Source organism: Sparus aurata, chromosome 19 (genome assembly GCF_900880675.1).
Source record: "Sparus aurata chromosome 19, fSpaAur1.1, whole genome shotgun sequence".
NCBI lineage: Eukaryota > Metazoa > Chordata > Actinopteri > Spariformes > Sparidae > Sparus > Sparus aurata.
This window is the reverse complement of record NC_044205.1, coordinates 22,579,801-22,597,932: the sequence shown is the minus strand read 5'-3', so window position 1 is coordinate 22,597,932 and position 18,132 is coordinate 22,579,801. Positions and strand designations below refer to the sequence as shown.

Genomic DNA, 18,132 nt, shown 5'->3' with positions numbered 1-18,132 from the left:
CCCACCAGCCTGGGCATCTACCTCGTCATTATCACACTGGCAGTGCGGGTGGCAGATGCCATTCTTCCTGCTTTGGACGGGTTTTCACATTACCTGATGGGCTTGTTGACTATGTCAGTGTCTCTGGCGCCAACGCTGCCAACAACAGTCCCCACAGCTGCATTCTCGGGAACTTTCCACTCGTAGACCGGAGCGAGGAAGACAGGCGGCTCGTCAACATCCTCCACAACAATCTTGAGCGTCGTCCTGTCCCTGAACTCCTCCAGAGTCAGAAAGCGAAGGTCCACGTGGTCATTGACTGCCTCTGCAGCCATGACAAAACGTCTTTTAGTTTCAAAGTCCAAAGGCTGTGAAGGAAAGAAACACCTTTTTTTAATAACTCGTGTGGTCGTCAGCACCGTTACGGCAGCTTTTTTTTTTGTTCAAATATGTTCTGCCAACTTGTACTTAAGACAGATGATTATTCCTCTGAGTGCAGGATGAGTCAGACTGGATGCTAAAATTGGTTAGTCAATGTCAATAAGCTGCCAGCTGTGAGCGCGCACTTAAATAAAGCTGTTTTTTCGATTAACATTACGATGCTAGTAATAAGAAAACAGCATGTGAACCATTACTGCGTTCCCACAATGATCCAGAGACAGTCAATAATGTTTTTTCTTATTTATATATTTTTTTTTATTTCATTATCACGGCATCTAAATTGAAATCTCATGTGTTGTAATAGAATCATGTTGTATAGGGAAACAATAAAGAATGAGGCCAAGAGGACAACAAGAGTAATCTAACACAGCAACAAATATATATTTAAATCATTGGGTGCTACTTGAAAATACAGCGCTCAGGTTTATACAGTCACAAGGCTTCTAACACACACAGTCACATTTAAATGTATGACTTCTTGTCGGTTTATTATTTTCTGCATTTTTCTCTGTTTGGTTCTAGTTCTATAATGATTCAGCTTCTGAAAGGCAGCAGCTAATTGGCCTGTTGTTACTTGCTGAACTTTGTCCAGACTTCACTTTCCCCGAGCCAAGAAACAGCCCGTCACATAACAGCATGTAAAACTATGACTAAGAGTGTTTACAGTTATTTTATTCTCGGAGTAGATAAAGGTTTGTGTGTTAATTAGTGAACTTTAGCTGGCAGGTGGATTCCAGTCTTTGTGCAAAGCTAAGCTAACTGGCTGTGGCTTCATAGCTCGCTAGCAAGTTAATTTACTCAAGCTCAAGAAATAGTCCAGCACATACTGTAACACCAAGGAAAACTATATTTATTTAATAAATTTAAACAAACTTTGGTTATTAATTAGTGAACATTAGCTGGTAGGTCGCAGGCGAGTTGTCTCCTCCTGTTCCCAGTCTTTGTGCTAAGCTAAGCTAACTGGCTACTGGTCGTAGCTTTAGATTCACCAGGATGTAATAACTCTCTGATTCTCTCATCTCTTATTACCAGTGTATTTCCCAAAATTAATGCCTGACTGCTATTGATTTGAGTTTGTTATGCACTCCTGATTCCAAAAGTGGATTTTCATTCACTGATTGTTGTAAATGTATTCCAAATTTTATGACACGCTTCTAACAAGTTAGGAAAGGGATCAACAAAAAGACCAGGAGTGATCGAAAAACCCATGTTTGGTACATTCCACAGGTAAACAGGTTCATTGGTAACAGGTGATAGTGAGCATCCGCGAAAGGCTCGGTTGTTCGCAAGCAAGGGCACTTTGTGATTGTATGAAGGATCTTACTATATGGGCTCAGGAACACTTTGTGAAACTGTTGTCAGTAAACACACAAAAATCTGTAGATATTTACATGAAGCATCCCGACTATGTCAGCGCCCAAACGTCTCTAACGTGTCTGCTGCTTATTGTGCCCTAAAATCCGGCCTTTGTAGAGTTTGTTGGACAGTTCAGAATTTCCCCACGAGGGATAAAAGCCCGACTTCCAAAGTGTTAATGAGATAAAAACTGACACGTTTCAGCCCTGAAATCATCAAAAGCATTTCCATTCTCTCTTCTTGTGTTGTGGCCCAGCACGGACTACTTCCCTGTACATGTGGGCTCGGACTACTTCCAGTGTTGCCAAATATCGCGAGAGAGATTATTACACTTTGCACACACACAAGTATCACCCTGAATCCAGAAATATCATTGTATTTATTATTGTTTTTTACATGTTATGATCCTTTTTTGTTTTAATTCCAGGACTTCAAAACAATATGACATGCAATACAATAGGAAGAGGAACACTTCAACAACAAGCCCAAAAACCGCGACTACCAATATTCATAAGCAACTTTACAGAAAAACAAGCCCAAAGTCGCTTTTAATAAGCAGACTTGGCAGCTGTGACTACTTCCCTGTACACGTGGGCTCGGACTACTTCCCTGTACATATGGGCTCAGTCTACGCCCCTGTATGTCGGTGACCTGGAAGCGTGTTGATATTACTGTTTTCTGCCAGGTGTGTGAGTGTGACTGTGTGTGATTATTGCGTCGCGGTGCCAAGCTGTCATGCTGTTGCGTCTGCTAGGCTCATTAATTTTTAAAGGAATAATTAGTTTTTCTCTTTTTTTTTTTGATTGCTCGTATCTGTGTGGTTTTTAATGTCGATGTTGCCGCGGTCCGCCAGCTGTCTGTCTGTCTGTCTGTCTGTCTGTCTGGGGGCACACTTGCATGATTACTGGGGAGTGACTGGACATGCTGCCATCAGGTGCAATTATTATTATTATCTTTTTTAATTCATGTTGGTGTCTGTCATTTAATTAAATCGTTCAATATTGGCGATTTAACAATGATCGTAATAATTGCCTATAGTTTTCATAGAAAAGACATTGAACCTACAGTTTCTGATGACACTGTTCAGACCGAAAAATTAGATATTAAAGGGGCACTTTGTAGTTTTGGAAAAGAAAGTTCAAACTCAGGATTTTTTTATATTTATTTCTTATACACAAACTCAGAAATATTTATTTTTTCCATAACTGAATAATCAAGATGTTCTCAGGGGAAAATAAGGTCAGCAGAACAGTGTTTGAAGCAAAAAAAAGTGGCAGGGTCCGCACTTAAAAGCAAAGCAACAGTAACAGTAACAAACTTTTGTTTTCACATCTGAATAAACACAATTTCATAATTGTGTTTATTCAGATGTGAAAACAAAAGTTTGTTTATTTAACTTGTTTAAGCAGGAGGAAAGAAAACAAGTGAATGAAGATCTTTCCCTTCACAGTATACTGTGTACTCACCTTGGCTAGCACGACCACTCCCTCCTGCGTCACCGGGTCCGTCTCGATAATAAAAGTAGAGCTTTCCTCCAGGTCGTCCTCCAGACTGTAAGTCATCCTGGCATTGATGCCGACGTCCGCATCCCCTGCCATGATCCTGCCAACCGTGGTGCCCACAGCCGCATTTTCAGGAACGGCAAAGGCGTACAGGTCTGAGGAAGAAAGGATATTTAGGCAGTGATTAATGTCGACAGCAAATGGCTTGAGAGGTTGGACGTTGGAAGAAACACCCGAATCTGAATGATACCGAACGACAACTCCCATTAAGAGATAAACAAGGAATAAAAAGATAAAGTTTCTTTCCAGAGACATCACCCCACAGAAACTTGTCGGTGAGTCGTTAAGTGCTAGTCAAGAGAGTTTGCTAGTGATAAGAACATCGCAGCGGAGGGTCAATTTGTGCGAGTCACAGATAAATTGTGGCAACTCCACATAATCCCGGCCTGACTCTAATAAGAAGATGAGAAAATGTGATTGTGTCTTTTGAGGGACTCCATTTGGATGGATGCCACAACCGCGAGGAACTCAACAGCAAACAGCTGCTCGTCGGGGGAGGGGAAAGAAATAAAAAAATAAATCCCCGCTGATAATAATTTGCAATTATGTGACAAAACACAGGGCACAGTTCAAAGTGAAGTGTGGCCGTACAATATTAATAAGGCCCCCTTTGACTGAACATGGAGTCCACGGGATGCGGTCGCACCGGCGTTGAATGCGAATGTGATATTAATAGTTAAAAGTATCGTCCTCGCCGTCTCATTTTCTACAGAATTGATTTCTTCGCCGGGCATTCATTTAGCCGGGGGTTTTATCGCTGGGAAGGGCGAGGTTTGTTTCCAAAGGTCATGACAAATGTCCTCTCATGTGTGAATGATTAAATTCATCCAGTGGGCGACACATGTACGTGTGCACACGCTGATGAACAGAGCATCCCCGTCTCCTCCACTCTTTCCCTTTTCCGTCTCTCTCACTCGTTCCTCGACTGTCTCCTTTTAATTTTGGCTGCCGTCTGAATAACGAGATGTGTACGGCCGACTGCGGCGCCGGCGGCACGAAAAAAAACCCAAAAAAAACCCACCCACCCGAAACTGGAGAAGAGTGATCAAATAAATACCTCGTAGGTATAATATCAAACATCTCCTCGCAGTCTGCAGCGCTTTGTACTCTCTCATTGATTCCCCCTCAGTGTGCACGGCCCGGTGTTTGCATCACTGTGACTCATGCTGGATGAGTGACTCACGGTGCTGGAATGTGGGCCCGTTGTCGTTGACATCAGTCAGGCTGACTGTGACCGTGGTGGAGGCGGAGTAGCCGCCGCTGAGGCCCAGCATGTCCTTCACCTGCACCACCACCAGGTACTGCTCCCTGGCCTCGCGGTCCATGTCGTGCCAGGACGTTACGATGATCCCTGCGGGTGGAGGAGACATACAGAGAGAGGGAGAGAGAGAGAGAAAGAGGGGTGAGGTGAGTTTACCTGGGGGAGGATTTCTTCCTTTCAACTTTTTGTTTTCACCGAATGAAAGTAAACTTTTGTCTCAAGTAGACTCGGAGAGCCGCTCAAAGCTGCACCGTCAAGTTCGGAGGAAGAAGCCTTAACCAGAAGAGAAAGATCTTCACTGGCTGATTTAATGCCTAAACAAACTAAATAAACACTCCCTTTGCTTTCATGGATGAATAAACAAAACTGACCTTAAAAGACAACACAATTCCGTACTGTTTATATACGACACACTTTGTTTTATGTGTGGCGGACCCTGCCATCTTTCTAGCCTCAAACAGTGTTCTGGGGACCTTGTTTTCCTCTGAGAACAGCTTGTTTATTCAGTTGCGGGAAAAAAAAAAGTTCCTAGTTTTTCTTATTACCTCATTAAAATTGTAAATATCAAAATTCCGAGTTTGGATTTCTTCACCTAAAACTACAAAGTGACACTTATTTTAAAGGAAAAGTTCACCCAAAAATGAAAGTTCAGACATTATCGATTCGCGTAGATGGAAATTGGGATCAAGTTTCATCGTCAACAAAACATTTTAGGAGCTTAGCAGCAAAATGGTGTCGCAGCGTTCTCCTACACAACTAAAGTAGACGGGGATTTACTTTAAAGAAGAAAAACAGCCTCCCAGAAGTCATGAAACGGCTCCATACAGCTTGGCTAAAATTCTAAATCTTTGGAAGCCCTGAGATCCCAAATTGATTTGAAAAGACAATAACTTGAGCTCACGGACTCGCTTCAGACGGTGTGTGTGCGCTTTAGCTCAGCAGCTACAGTGCAGGTTTTGGCTTTTGAAAAAGTTAAATATCATCTTTTCAAATCACTTTCAAATCAGAATTTTTAGGTTTTTTCGAACAAGTCTCCATCTACATTAGTTGCCCCCGAGATTTGCTGCAACGCTTTCATTTTGCTGCGTAGCTCCGGGAAATGTGTCGTGAGATGGAAAAACTGCACCGGACTTTTTCATCAGCATGAGGAGAAACATTTTCATTTTTGGGGAGAACTTAACCTTTTAAAGTCTCCAGAAATAATCAATGCACAAATAGATATCGAGAGGGCTCTAATATGACTCAGTGCTTCAGTGGACAGCATGTAGTGTGAACATATCTTAAACATCTCCAAGGCAGATCTTGTTCGACTGTCTCTGCGTACTTTCATGTCCATAAAACAAATCTTTAGTTTCATTTTTGTTTAGAAAAAGGCAAATCACTTCCTTAAACAGCTCGGCACTGATGTTTTCTAGCACATGTTGCTCAAGGAAAAGTAAATGGCAGATCTGCTGAGGATTAAAAACACTTTCAGGTGTAATGTGTACTTCATATTATGAGGTCGATAAAAGTGGAATAAATGAGAGAACACGAGTCACAGAGGAGTAAAATACATCAGAATGGAGCTAAAAAGTAAGTACTTTGCTTGTAGGATCACATTTCTTTTTGTTGGTTTTGGTTTTTAAATGTTTCCCAGAAGCTCAAGTGAAGCCACGAGCTCGGTTTGGAGACAACGGCTGCCCACTCCTCGTTGAAAACTTACGATTGGACTCCTAAAAAGTCCGATTTGCCCTTTTACATGTTGCCTTCATTAACATTTAAACAGCTTTTTTGACGTCAATAATTCCCCTCCCTCCTAACTCTTGCACAGTCAGGTCAACAATGTGTGTGGGAGGCGTTGCATCTGACCTCGGTATTACACAGTCAAATAGAGTGAGTGCACATGCAGTGACATCAGTTCAACCAATAAACACATTTTTTCACCCACCCCCCCCAGCGGTCTAAAGGAGTAGCAAAATCTGTGAAGAAGTTATTTTTCGGGATAAAGTCGCCAGGGGATTCGATACAGTTCTGAGTGAGGAAGGTGAGAAATGGTGTCGGACGTGTTGACTCGGGCCTGTTCTATGTGAGGTGACTCACTGTAAAGTGACTCGGGCCGAAGACGAGACGCCATCTCGTCTCAGGAGCCCGAAAGCGAAAACATCCCTGCCCTCGTGTCTTCTCTCAGCGCACTTGTGGCCAAGTTAAACATTATTTCTCCACGGCCGAAATCTCTAGTGCACCTCCTTCACACCCCGGAGATACTTGTGGATATACTGTGGAATTAAAGGATAAGTTCACCCAGTACCCAAATCGTCATTACCTACTGATGGCTTCAAAAGTTTTGACGACCCTAACCCTAACTTTTCTTTACAAATAGGGCTTTTAATTTACGTCATGTAAAGGACTCAATGGTAACTTTAGTAGGTGTGTTTATAAAAGAAGTAACAGTGATTTTAACCTAAAACACGTTGTTTTCCTAAACCTAACCAAAAAATGTGACCGTACGACGAAAGGTCCAGTAAACGGCATCAGTCACGTTGCTTTGGGAACGCTTGCAGTCGACCTGTTCACTTGTTTAGATATGAAGACGTGTCGCCATTTTATTTCATTTTCAGTAGTTCCCATCTGCTTCAGTTGTTTAGCAGAATGCTGCAACCACATTTTGCCCCAAGGCTCCAGAAATGTTTTGTAGACTACGAAAACTACGATCCCAATTTCCATCTGGCGTGAGGGTGAGTACATAATGTCTGAACTTTCATTTTTTTGGGGTGAACTTATCCTTTAAAAAGGGGTCACTTTGTAGGTTTTTGGAGAAGAAATCCAAACTCAGAATTGTAATGAGCTAACAATACAAAAAACTTTTTTCCATAAGTGAACTAACAAGCTGTTCTCACGGGAAAATAAGATCCCAAGAATATTGTTTTTAAGCTAGAAAGGTGGCAGGGTCCGCCACATGTGGTGGATGAAACTTCCCCCTGACTTTCCTCTAGGCAGCGGAGTCAGTAGATAATGACTCGATTAGTTTTAAAAGCGTCTGTATCTGTCGGTTGGTACCCGTCTTTGGCTCCACGGAGAAGTAGGGCTCCCCCTGCAGGATGGAGTAGATGAGCTTGGCGTGGTTTCCAAACATGGGATCATCAGCATCTGTGGCTGTCACCTGGGCCACCGTGGTCCCTGCAGGGGGGAGGATGGGGATCACACAGTCAGAGTTAGCTCAGGCAGCAGTTCCAGTCGACGGGGAAATAAAGTGATTATGCCACAGTCCCGCAGGGTCTGTCTGTCTGGCTCAGAGGGGGGAGCGCTGGAAATGGAAGAGGCGAAGGGAGGGAGGCAGGGGGGAGGTAGGGTTAGAGGAGGGGGATGTTGACAAAGGCGGGTGGGGGGGGGGGGGGCGGGGGAGCGGCGCCGGCCTTTCACAGCTCAGTCAGGCTGTGCAGGTGTGTGCGACAGCCTCCTCAGCCCTATAGCGACGTCTCTCTCGCCATCCACCTGCCCCTCAATTTCTCCCCTTCGCACTCCGATTCAGTTCCACCTCTCTATCTTTCACACTTACCACCCTTTTTCTCCCCGCCGACCGTATCCTTCTCCTCACCTTGCCTTGCTACAATATCTTCCTCTCTCTCTCTCTCAGCCCCTCTTGTCTTTATCATTCTTTTTTTCTCTCCTTTTTTCCCAGAGAGCACTCTGTCTTTTCTCTCTCACGGGCGGGGATTTATTTCTTATTTCCAGTCCAACCTTCCCCCTTTTCACTTTCCCCTTTTCCCCGAGTCAAATGCATTATGATTTATTACAAGTGAGATATTACGCCGCAAAAAGCAGATTACATATAAATTGAAATGGTAATGTTTGCGGTATGAAAGGGCAGCGGATATAATAACATTATTTAAAGAAATTTAAGGCAGCCGAGCCACGATTTAGAATCCAATATTTTTGATTTCCTGAACGGCGACAGATGACAGACAATAATATAACCTTTCGGTTCGTTCATTGTCTTCGGTCGAGATTTAAGTTAAGACGATTCATTTCAAAGTGAAGCTCTAAAGACAATAAAGCCACGTTTTTTATCTTTGGAATGGAAAATGTTAGCATTGAATTATTTGTACGCAAAACTGATCACTCGCTTTATGAATAACATTTAAAACTCTCTGAAACTATAAAACCAACAGCGTGAATATGTAGCTGGGGCAAACAGTTAGCCATTTAGCTTAGCTTAGCATACAAACTGCAAACAGAGGCGAGTGGATAGACTAACTAACATGTATAAAAGCTGAAGTGTGTTTTTCATAACTGGAATTAATTTGTAGTATGAAGGAGCACAGTGAAAGTGGGTTACTCTCTATAGTTGCATTTGTAGTAATGATACAAACGGTGAGAAAAAGGCGTATGTGTTGCGAAAGCGAGCGTGTAGGGAGGGAAAGAGAGAGAGTGGCGGAGAGCGGCCGAGAGGGCGGGCGGAGAGGAGGGAGAGCAGAAAGTTGTCAATTAAGCAGTCGGCGCTGATGACATTGATTACATACATTATGTTCTAAAAAGGGCAAGCAGCCCCATGATGAGCAGAGTCGCAGGCAACACCTACAGCAACGTCAACTTTCCACTGAAACGGTTTAGTTCCATTACAACTCTTTGGTCTCTTGGCTTTAGCTCACTCGCAGTTGAGTTTTGCAGAGCTTTACAAGCCAGTCAGTAGTTTTGACGACCTTGGGATGACACAATAAATCATTTATCAGGATGTTAAAGGTCCTATTTGTAAGTAAATTTGATTTTTGAGTCTCATTCCCCAACTCGTCAAATGCTTTGAGATGCTAGGGCGGAACGGTCGCCACTCCAAAGCGCTGTGTGTTGGACGAGTTGAAAAAAAATCTACTCTTTTACAAATAGGATCTTCAAATTTTGAGGTTTGGAGAACTTTTACAAAGGCAAGAAAAGTTTGTTTTTGTGTGTGTGAGTGAGTGTGAGTGTGTATTAACACACTACCCATGCTTGTGTTGTGTCTCAGGATTGGTTCACGAAGCCCAGCTTGGCCAGAGGCATAATGGGATGAACACAACTGGGCAAATTTGGGGGGTTGCATATCCCTGGAAGTAAAACACACGCTAGAAACTTTCTTAGAGTGCCCGCCAGGCCAGCATTTGTTGTTTGGACTGAATAGGAGCCATTTTTGGGTCCAGTATCCATCTCTTGTACTACATCAGTGGTATCAGCAAAGTAATTTGTGCACAAAATTTCATAGCAGTTCCCCCAAAAATAAGAGATATTTCTGTCTAAACTAAGGTTGTTGACTAACTGACTAACGTTGTATTGTATAACTGCTAAAGAAGTGCTCTCATGGGGTTCTTAAACGTACCGATCTGACACATCTCAGGGATGCTGGACACATACGGCTCGTTCTGGAATTGGGGGACATTGTCATTGATGTCCTGCACCGTGATGATAAACTCCGACTCGGGCTCCTCCGGTTCATTGGTCCTCCTGTTGATCGCCTGGGCTTGAAGGACGTAGAAGGCCTTTTCCTCACGGTCGAGCTTTTTCAGGGTCCGGATGTCACCAGAATACTCATCCATTTCAAACACGTCCCCGGCGCCCTCTCCCGATAATATGTACTTGATAGAAAACTCCCCTCGGTCAGAGTCAGATTTGAGCTAAAAGACAGAAGGGAGGGTGCATGAAAGCTTATTTTCATTCAATTTTCTCAGACCAGAAAACATGCAATTTCAAAGGGAAGCGCCGTATTAAGGACATGGCGGACATTCAATCTGAAGTGGTACCTTGCCAATAAAGTGGGGAGAAGCTTCCTCCAGGACTAAAAACTGTTTCCAGATCCAGCCTCTCTTCAGGCGACGGTGCAGATGAGTGGACCCCTGGGCCATTTGTTGGGCTTCCAGACCTTGAGTACCGCTCAGAACCCCGCCAGGAATCATAGAAAAGGCCGTCACCATGGCCAAAACACTCGGCATGCTCATTTTTACTGTCCATCCGTGCATTTCCTCTGCACTTCCCATGGTTTAGTGGACGAAAAAGATAGAGGTCCAGCGCCACCAATTCTTCATTCGACAGCAGCGCAGTAATTCACCATCCCGGCTGTGCTGTATCCCATCTTGTTATGATGGCGGTTTGTATGCATGCTCATGTCTCTGAAATAAAAGTTAACAATTTAATTAATGGCTGCGGTGAGAAATCTCCAGCAGTGCACAGAGATTGCAAAATGAGGAAATTAAAAATCTGTAGAAGCGCAGTATAAAATCCAAAACTCAAGTGTTTCATTACACAAAGCTTTAAAAAAAAAACACGTGTGAGTGTTTGTGTAATTACACAGATATATATTCAAGAGGTGTATATCTGTCTGAAATTAAAGTGGACTGTCAGTTTATGAAAACAAATCAAACTTGTAGTGTTTACATGCTGTAAATGAAAACATTACTTTGAAAAATATTTGTACATCAGGATGTATTCAGGTGGGTTACTCATAGGACAATTAAAGGAAGTAATGTTTTTTTAATTAACATATAAGAACGTATAAAACATACAGTAATGCATTTAAGGCAAACCGTGATATTTTTCTAATCGTAACAATTTGCTTTTGTCGCCTTTTATTTTGAAAGCGTAAGCTCACATTAGATATTTACCTAGTCCTAACGTTAAAAGTATAAATGGTTGGAATTATTTTCTAAAAGTGAGAAAAGTTATGACTGTTTAAATTGTTAACTTAAAGCAATAAATTAACAGTTGACATTGTTTGCTAAAAGTTTAAGCAAGGTCAAATGGTTTAAATTGTTAAATAAAAGCATTAAATAAACAGTTGAGGTTGTTAGCTAAAATTAGACTATGGGACAAATGGTTGACATAGTTTGCTAAAAGTCATGAATAAACAGTTTAAATTGTTAGCTAACACTATAAGATGAATGGTTCCTAGTTAGCAAAAAGCAATACGCAGTTGATATTGTTAGCTCAAAGTACATTACAGAACAAATGGTTGAGATAGTTAGCTTAAATCATACTTAAGCAATTGAGGGTGTTAGCTAAAAATATAGGATGAATGGTTGAAATAGGCAAGTTAGCAGAAAGCAATAAACAGTTAGTGACCAGTAACATAAAAGTAGGCTAACGAAGAAACAGGTGAAAAATAAACAGGTGAAATGCTAAGCTAAAAGTAAATAACGTACTACTTTTAATCGATTAAGTTTGGCTTAGTTTAACTCATTTGAGAAAACAGTATTGGAGGACAATGATACACAAGTGTAAAATAAAATCCAGGTCAAACTTAATTCAACATGACGTTGGTGGCAGTGAAGCTCATCTGACAGGGCTTTGGGAATACGTCCAACATAAAAAGGTTGTGATTCGCTGTCCTGATGACATGAACCTTTTTTCGTTTATCCAGTTGAATCCACAGCACAACCACGACACAGATGTACAACAAATTTCAACCAAAAAAGCCAGTTTGCATTTTTGTAGGAGCAACACGAACCCTTTGTCTGAACTCCTTTTGTTGTCTTGCATCCTGTGGTCCTGCACGGGCAGCTGAAAACAGCCCTCTGTTTTTTATTCAGACAACGCTCTGCATTGTGTTTCTTAGGGGGGGAGCAGGGCCTGAACATCATTCCTTAAGCATGACACTGCACTCTGCAGCTGACTAATGAAGACTTCTAATTAGATCAATGTCTCCCCAGACATGGAAAACAGAGACACACATGCCTCTGACAAACTATGAGTCAAATCGATGCACCAATTATAACGTGCACCAAGATCAGGGTCAAGAGTGTAAGGACGATGAAAAGTCAGACTAGACAGCAAATAGGTTGGGACAACACGAATAAAATATCTTGCACTGACAACCCCACTAAAGTTAACTTCAACAATTTAACTGCTTTTCATATATATGGATTTTGCTGCATCTTCTTTCTGCTAACAATAACAATTCGCTGTCAGCTCCACAAAACATATCGCTGTCAGAAATACTCACATCATCGCATCACAGCTTTGTCATCCTGTGTTAACAATGCTGCACTTGTTTGACATGGCGACCTCCTCTTTTCTCTTAGGAAAAGAGCAAGAAATTCCTCCAGTGAAACTACTAAATACTAGTTTACAGAAGTGCCTGTTCCAAACATGCTGTTTGGTGCAGAATCTCTGGTGATGTGAGGGGTTTACACATCCAGTTTTGAGCCTCCTGAACTGCTCACAGACTCGTCGGGGCCTGATAATATCAAAAACATTTGATACTTATGATTTAAAATGTGGATGACAATGAGAGAGGCATCCCCGAGGCAGCTGACAATCCTGTCTAGCAATGGTAAACATTCAAGACCTTGAGGCTAACGTTAGCTAGTGTGCTACTGTTGACAGAAATAGAACAGAAAACCTGTGTTGACCACGACTCCCCACTCATCTAGACTCATTTAACACAGCAAGTTACTCCACCACTCAAATCTACATTTTGTATTCGGGCCATGGAGGCTAACGTCAGCTTGCATACTACAGTTGAGAGACATGGAATCTCGCTGAGGAAGAGCAAACCTTTTATTGATGACATCTCCCTACTATTCCAAACTCATTTAACTCTCGGCTTTTGTTTTTTTCTCACAGAAACGTTGTTGCATCACACTAAGCTCGATTTTGTTCATGTCTGCTTCCCCATGAGATCACGTGAGAGGGATCACGTGTGAGCCCAGCTTCAGTCTGTCCTAATTGCACCAAATTCGACACTGCACTTCCTTGGATCCTCAGCAACAAACCTGCCACGTGTGAAGTAAATCAGACGAATGGTTCTCGAGATATGCAAATCACAGACAGACAAAGATTTTTTGCTGCTTGGCTCAAAACATGGCTGTTCTTTTCGCTTTACGATCATGTTAGACCCCTGTCTTACAGTCCTTTACCTTGAAAAGCTACACAAGTTATTGGTCTAGACATGAAGCCATGAACCCGTCTCTGCTGCCCAGTCAAGCATCAAACCACACATCAGCACTCAGCAGGATCAGTTGTGATTAAGGTCTACAAGTCACAACAGCCATTACTCTGACCCATTTTAATAGAGTTTTTTTGACACTGTAATATCAGCACATAACAAACACAGTCCCACAATGTGGACGTTTTAATCCAAAGTGCTGCATGGGAACAGAAGTACATGCGTCATTAGCATAGAAGCATGAAATTTAATACAAAAGAGTACGTTGTTTCAGCATTTTTCAAGTAGTTGCAGTATTAATGCTCTAACAGCTCATAATGTTCATGTTCAATCTTGTAAAAAAGCAAATTAGTCGTCACGACCCATTTGTAATGAACTGGTAAAATCAATTACTAATGCGGGTATTTCATTTCTGGAATTCAATTTCGATACAGAACATGAAAGAAAGTGTTTGTGCTCATGTATGTCTTTACGGCGGCGGTATTCATATCTCCGAGCGCTCGCGGAGTGACATTCCAATTAGTGGCCAGTGAATCGTGAGCTGTTATGGTCTTTCTTTTATAGGGCTGCCAAGCACGCGCCCAAACCGAACGCCTTGAGCCAGAAACTAGACAACAGCCCCTCAATGATGTTACACCGAGCAACTGCCAACATGCCAAGGAGTCTTGCTTTAAAAAAAAAAACCTTCCCGGGGTGATCAGTGTCTGGAATAGTGCACAGGTCAACAGATGTTTAGGTGCCAATTTAACAAGATGGGCCTTTCTGAAAATAAGTGATGAAATTCTGGGGAAATAATGGGTATGCCAAAAGGAAAAAAGAAAAAAAAACTCCAGCTCCTCTCCAGGTAAGAATATAGCGAAGGCACCAGGGAGCAAATATAACACATGTCCATGTGTGAGGTGTCCTGATGGTGCTGGATAATAATCGTGACCCCTCTAAAGTCTTATTTTAAAGGATAAAATATAGTGCAGACCTTCTGTATTATAAATCTATCAGTTGTCACATACTTCCTGAGAAAAACACTTTCAACTCTGTGGTCAATTTTTCCTCTTTTCAAAAGAACGTCTCGTTTCTACATGACGTGACGAACATGCAGAGTGCCCCGAGGTTGACAACCGTTCATTACCTCTAATAGGCCTTCCACCCATTTCCATCAGACTTCCTGTAGCCTGTACATACTGTACGCTACTCCGCCACATGACAGAAATGACAACGAGGTTGCAGTCTCACAATGTTAAGCACTAGATGCGCTGAGACCGTCACATTATTTTCCCTATATGGTGATGTGTTCCTCGTTAATAAAGCGTCACTCTGTTGTGGAAACGGGTCTGGGGTGATGTTAAAAATGTGTCTAATGCGCCCACGCAAATGTTGAGCCGCTGCAATAAAGAAGGAAAAGTAGCTTCTTGACATTGTGGATGAGACAATCAGCGTCATTATGCAGTGCCAGCGCTACGTGCGACGTGATGTTAACTTTATACGGGGATTAGTTATTCGGTTTTTCATGCCTCAGTCCTCTTGGCTTATTGAGAATAATGGAAAAAAGTAAAGAGTGTGTAATGCTGAAATCGAGACAACGGATGTAAATATACAGTCGACTCAAACCTCTCATTTAACCGCAGCTATGTGCAATCTCAAAGAAAAATCCATCTGTTTTAAAGCCTTGCGTCGTTATGATCAACCTTCCAAGACAAAATGTCCTTAATTGGTCATTTGGGAGCTTATCATGGGACTTGTTGTTTACCGTTCAGCTCCATGGAACAGCAACACTGACATGCAGTCTGTGTTTTCCTAAATCAGGACCTCAAATGAGTCCAGAGACTGCGCCCGAAACAAGGGGGAACGTCGAGTCCTCATGTACGTGGAAAATATGTAATTTGTTTGATTTTCATTATGTGCACAAGTGGAAATCACCAGGCGTGCGGCAAGTGTCACGGATTCCTGCTGACATTTATCAGCGATAAGACTTCATCCTATTATTTGTCTTCCTTTTTTTTATGAAAACAATTAACTGATGCTCCAGAATTAAAAAAACAAAAAAAAACAAAGAGAAAGAAAAAGATGAGTGGGTTTGAAACTACAGGCGTATTATCTATAAAAGGCTTAATTACTGTGATTAAAAAAATAAGTTTGTGACAAATTTTAAATTAAGCTCAAAGTAACATCAGACATGGGCGGCATTCTGAGAGCAGATTTTCATCTTATACACGTGTTTTTAAAGGCCGAAGCAAACTTGAGTATGCAGCAATGTTCCGTCTTTACAGACAATTGTTTGTCCGTCTTTCTTTTGGAGAGATAATGGTTGCAGTTCCCAGACGTGTTCATTGTTCTGCCAAGGTTTTCCTCCGTACTCACAATGTGCTCAGCAGTTGCAGATGAGAAAGTTGCAGAAAAGGAAGAAAAAAATAGATGTGAGTTGTGTTCAGTTGCTACTTTAGGCAGGTACAGTGGTCAAAAGGGGGTTTATTAAAATCAATTAACGTTATCAATCATCAAAACAGAGGCCTTTAAAAACACGCTCGACTGAAGAAGTGACTTTGTTAAGCAGTTAATGGCGTGCTATTTGCTTCGGCATAGTTATTAATGACTGAAATCTGGAGACAGTTTTGGATTCCTGTGAAAGCTGCTTTGAGGTGGATGAAGCCAAGGATGTTATGCTTTTGTGGCAGTGTTGTGGCACTCATAAAACATGTATCCACCATTTTACGGCCACCATTCTCACAGTGTAAGCTTATGGGAGAGTTCTTTTGGAATTGTAATTAAATGGCTCGGCCACTACAAAGATATGCTCCAATGACTGTCTTCCTTCGGGGTTGTTTCCTGTAAAAACAGGCAGTTTGGGAGGAAGATTGTCACACATGTTGATCTTCACTCTGGGGAGTCGGCGAATAAGACTGCTAGCCGCACAGCTACGAGCTAACGACTACACGGCGGCTACGTTAGCTGAAGTTACCAGTTATGTTAGCAACAAAGCTACGATACCATAACTGGCCTCAAATCGTTCTCGACAAGCTAAGCTATCAGTCCAGAGTTGAGCCACAGCAGACGAAGGAAATCAGGAAATACTTTATCCGTTAGCTATTATCGAGTTTCATCCATAACAGTGATTAAAGATGAAAAGTTGTGTTTTTGTGCAGTAATCCTTGAGGTTCAGTGACGCTCTGCTCTGCTGGCGTCCTTCTACTCATACATCCACAGCGCTGTCATAAAAATTAAGAGAGCGTTTATCGGTCGATGAATTGGTATTTGCCCCTGAATGCAGGATGAGTCATTTTCAACTACAAGCACTGCATAACTTAAGAATACCTAAAAAGAGAGTTTTCTTGCTAGTTTTAGGCCTGATACCGACACACAGGTGAGATATAGACCAAAGAAAAATATGATTAGTACACTCCAACATCAATTTCTGCCTCATTGAATGTAATCAAATCCACTTTGAAGTCAGTGTTTGGCAATTTAAAACGCCAGCAGCCATCTTTAAAGCCACTACAAGGTAACTGTCATTGTTGTTGATTCTGGCGGCCCCTCTGGAGAAAACCAGTACCACCGCCCCCTCGTCTGGTAAAGATCTCAATCCAGCTAGTGAGCGAAAGAAAGCCTCATTTTTTTCTTTTTTAATTGCCATTTTCAGGAAACATGGCAACGATCATACCATCAGACCACCAAGTAGCATCTCTTCTCGGCACTCGAGCCATAAAAATCAGTTTTTTATTTCCAAGACTTATCCAAAACCAGATAAACCAAAAATAAACTAAACTATAAAAAGAAATAGCCAGTCTTCTAACTTATTACCTCATGTGTTCATGTGGGTTATATATTATATTGAAACTGCGTCATAACCAGTTAAAGGTTCCTTGTAGTGAGTTTGAAGATGCAGGAAATGTTCTGATATCTTGCTGGAACAAACACAAAGAAGCCCTGGACAGCATGTATTCAGTTATTATGAATTTAAAACCTGCTGTTGAAGCTTTTATGTTATTAAAAAAAAAAACCCTTATCTACTCTTTGTATTCCTCTCCACCATCCTCTCCTAGATTATACATTGAAAGTGTATCTAATTATCCTCCGACAAAAGATCGTCTCTTATGGGAGGTATAGCATCCACCGGCACACCCACCTTGTTTGTTTTGATGCCGCCGCCCCCCCCTCCTCCACGCCACTCGTCACCAGGCGCCGTCGAGAGAGATCATCTCGGGGTGTAAAGAAACACAATCTGCTCGACTAAATGCCCTGGTACTGGAAAGCAATTCAGTCACCACAATGGCAGAAAGCGAACGCCCCGTGGTTCGCACAATGCGTAATCCCCTCCGCTGACGACCTCCCCCTTTTCTTCTTCTTCTTCTTCTTCTTTCTCGCCCCCTTTTTTTTCTGCCCTTCTCAAACTTCCTGGAGAAGAACAAACACAGGCCCTATTGTCTTGCGACTCGCATCTGAACACTGCAGAACACTCGGGGCCTTCATCGTCATGCAAATACTCGCGGCCCCAGACTTACAAATGGATTTCTATCTTTTCACCCCTCTCTGGGTTTTTTTTTTTTTTTCTCCTCCACTTTCGCGAACAATCCGGCGCTTATTAGAGTCGAGCTCGGAGCATGGACTGGGATGGTAATTCAGCCAGTGTACGACCACTATTTCTGCAAGTGATA

The 18,132-nt window shown here is 42.2% G+C and overlaps 1 protein-coding gene across 3 annotated transcripts in view; it reads right to left on the bottom strand.

The window, feature by feature from the left end:
• Positions 1 to 17,835, bottom strand: part of cdh19 (cadherin 19, type 2) — a 30,637-nt gene extending 12,802 nt beyond the window's left edge. For 2 of the 3 annotated variants that reach the window (XM_030397466.1, XM_030397468.1), the window contains exons 1-7: positions 17,604 to 17,835; positions 10,347 to 10,712; positions 9,926 to 10,220; positions 7,636 to 7,755; positions 4,522 to 4,689; positions 3,243 to 3,433; positions 94 to 347 (exon numbers count right to left, since the gene is read on the bottom strand). In XM_030397466.1, the coding sequence (XP_030253326.1) occupies positions 94 to 347; positions 3,243 to 3,433; positions 4,522 to 4,689; positions 7,636 to 7,755; positions 9,926 to 10,220; positions 10,347 to 10,580 (1,262 nt within the window). In that variant the 5' untranslated portion in view covers positions 10,581 to 10,712; positions 17,604 to 17,835. The remainder of the gene's footprint in view (positions 1 to 93; positions 348 to 3,242; positions 3,434 to 4,521; positions 4,690 to 7,635; positions 7,756 to 9,925; positions 10,221 to 10,346; positions 10,713 to 17,603) is intronic. The other variant, XM_030397467.1, reaches the window with a different exon arrangement.
• Between the last annotated feature and the right edge of the window lie 297 nt (positions 17,836 to 18,132).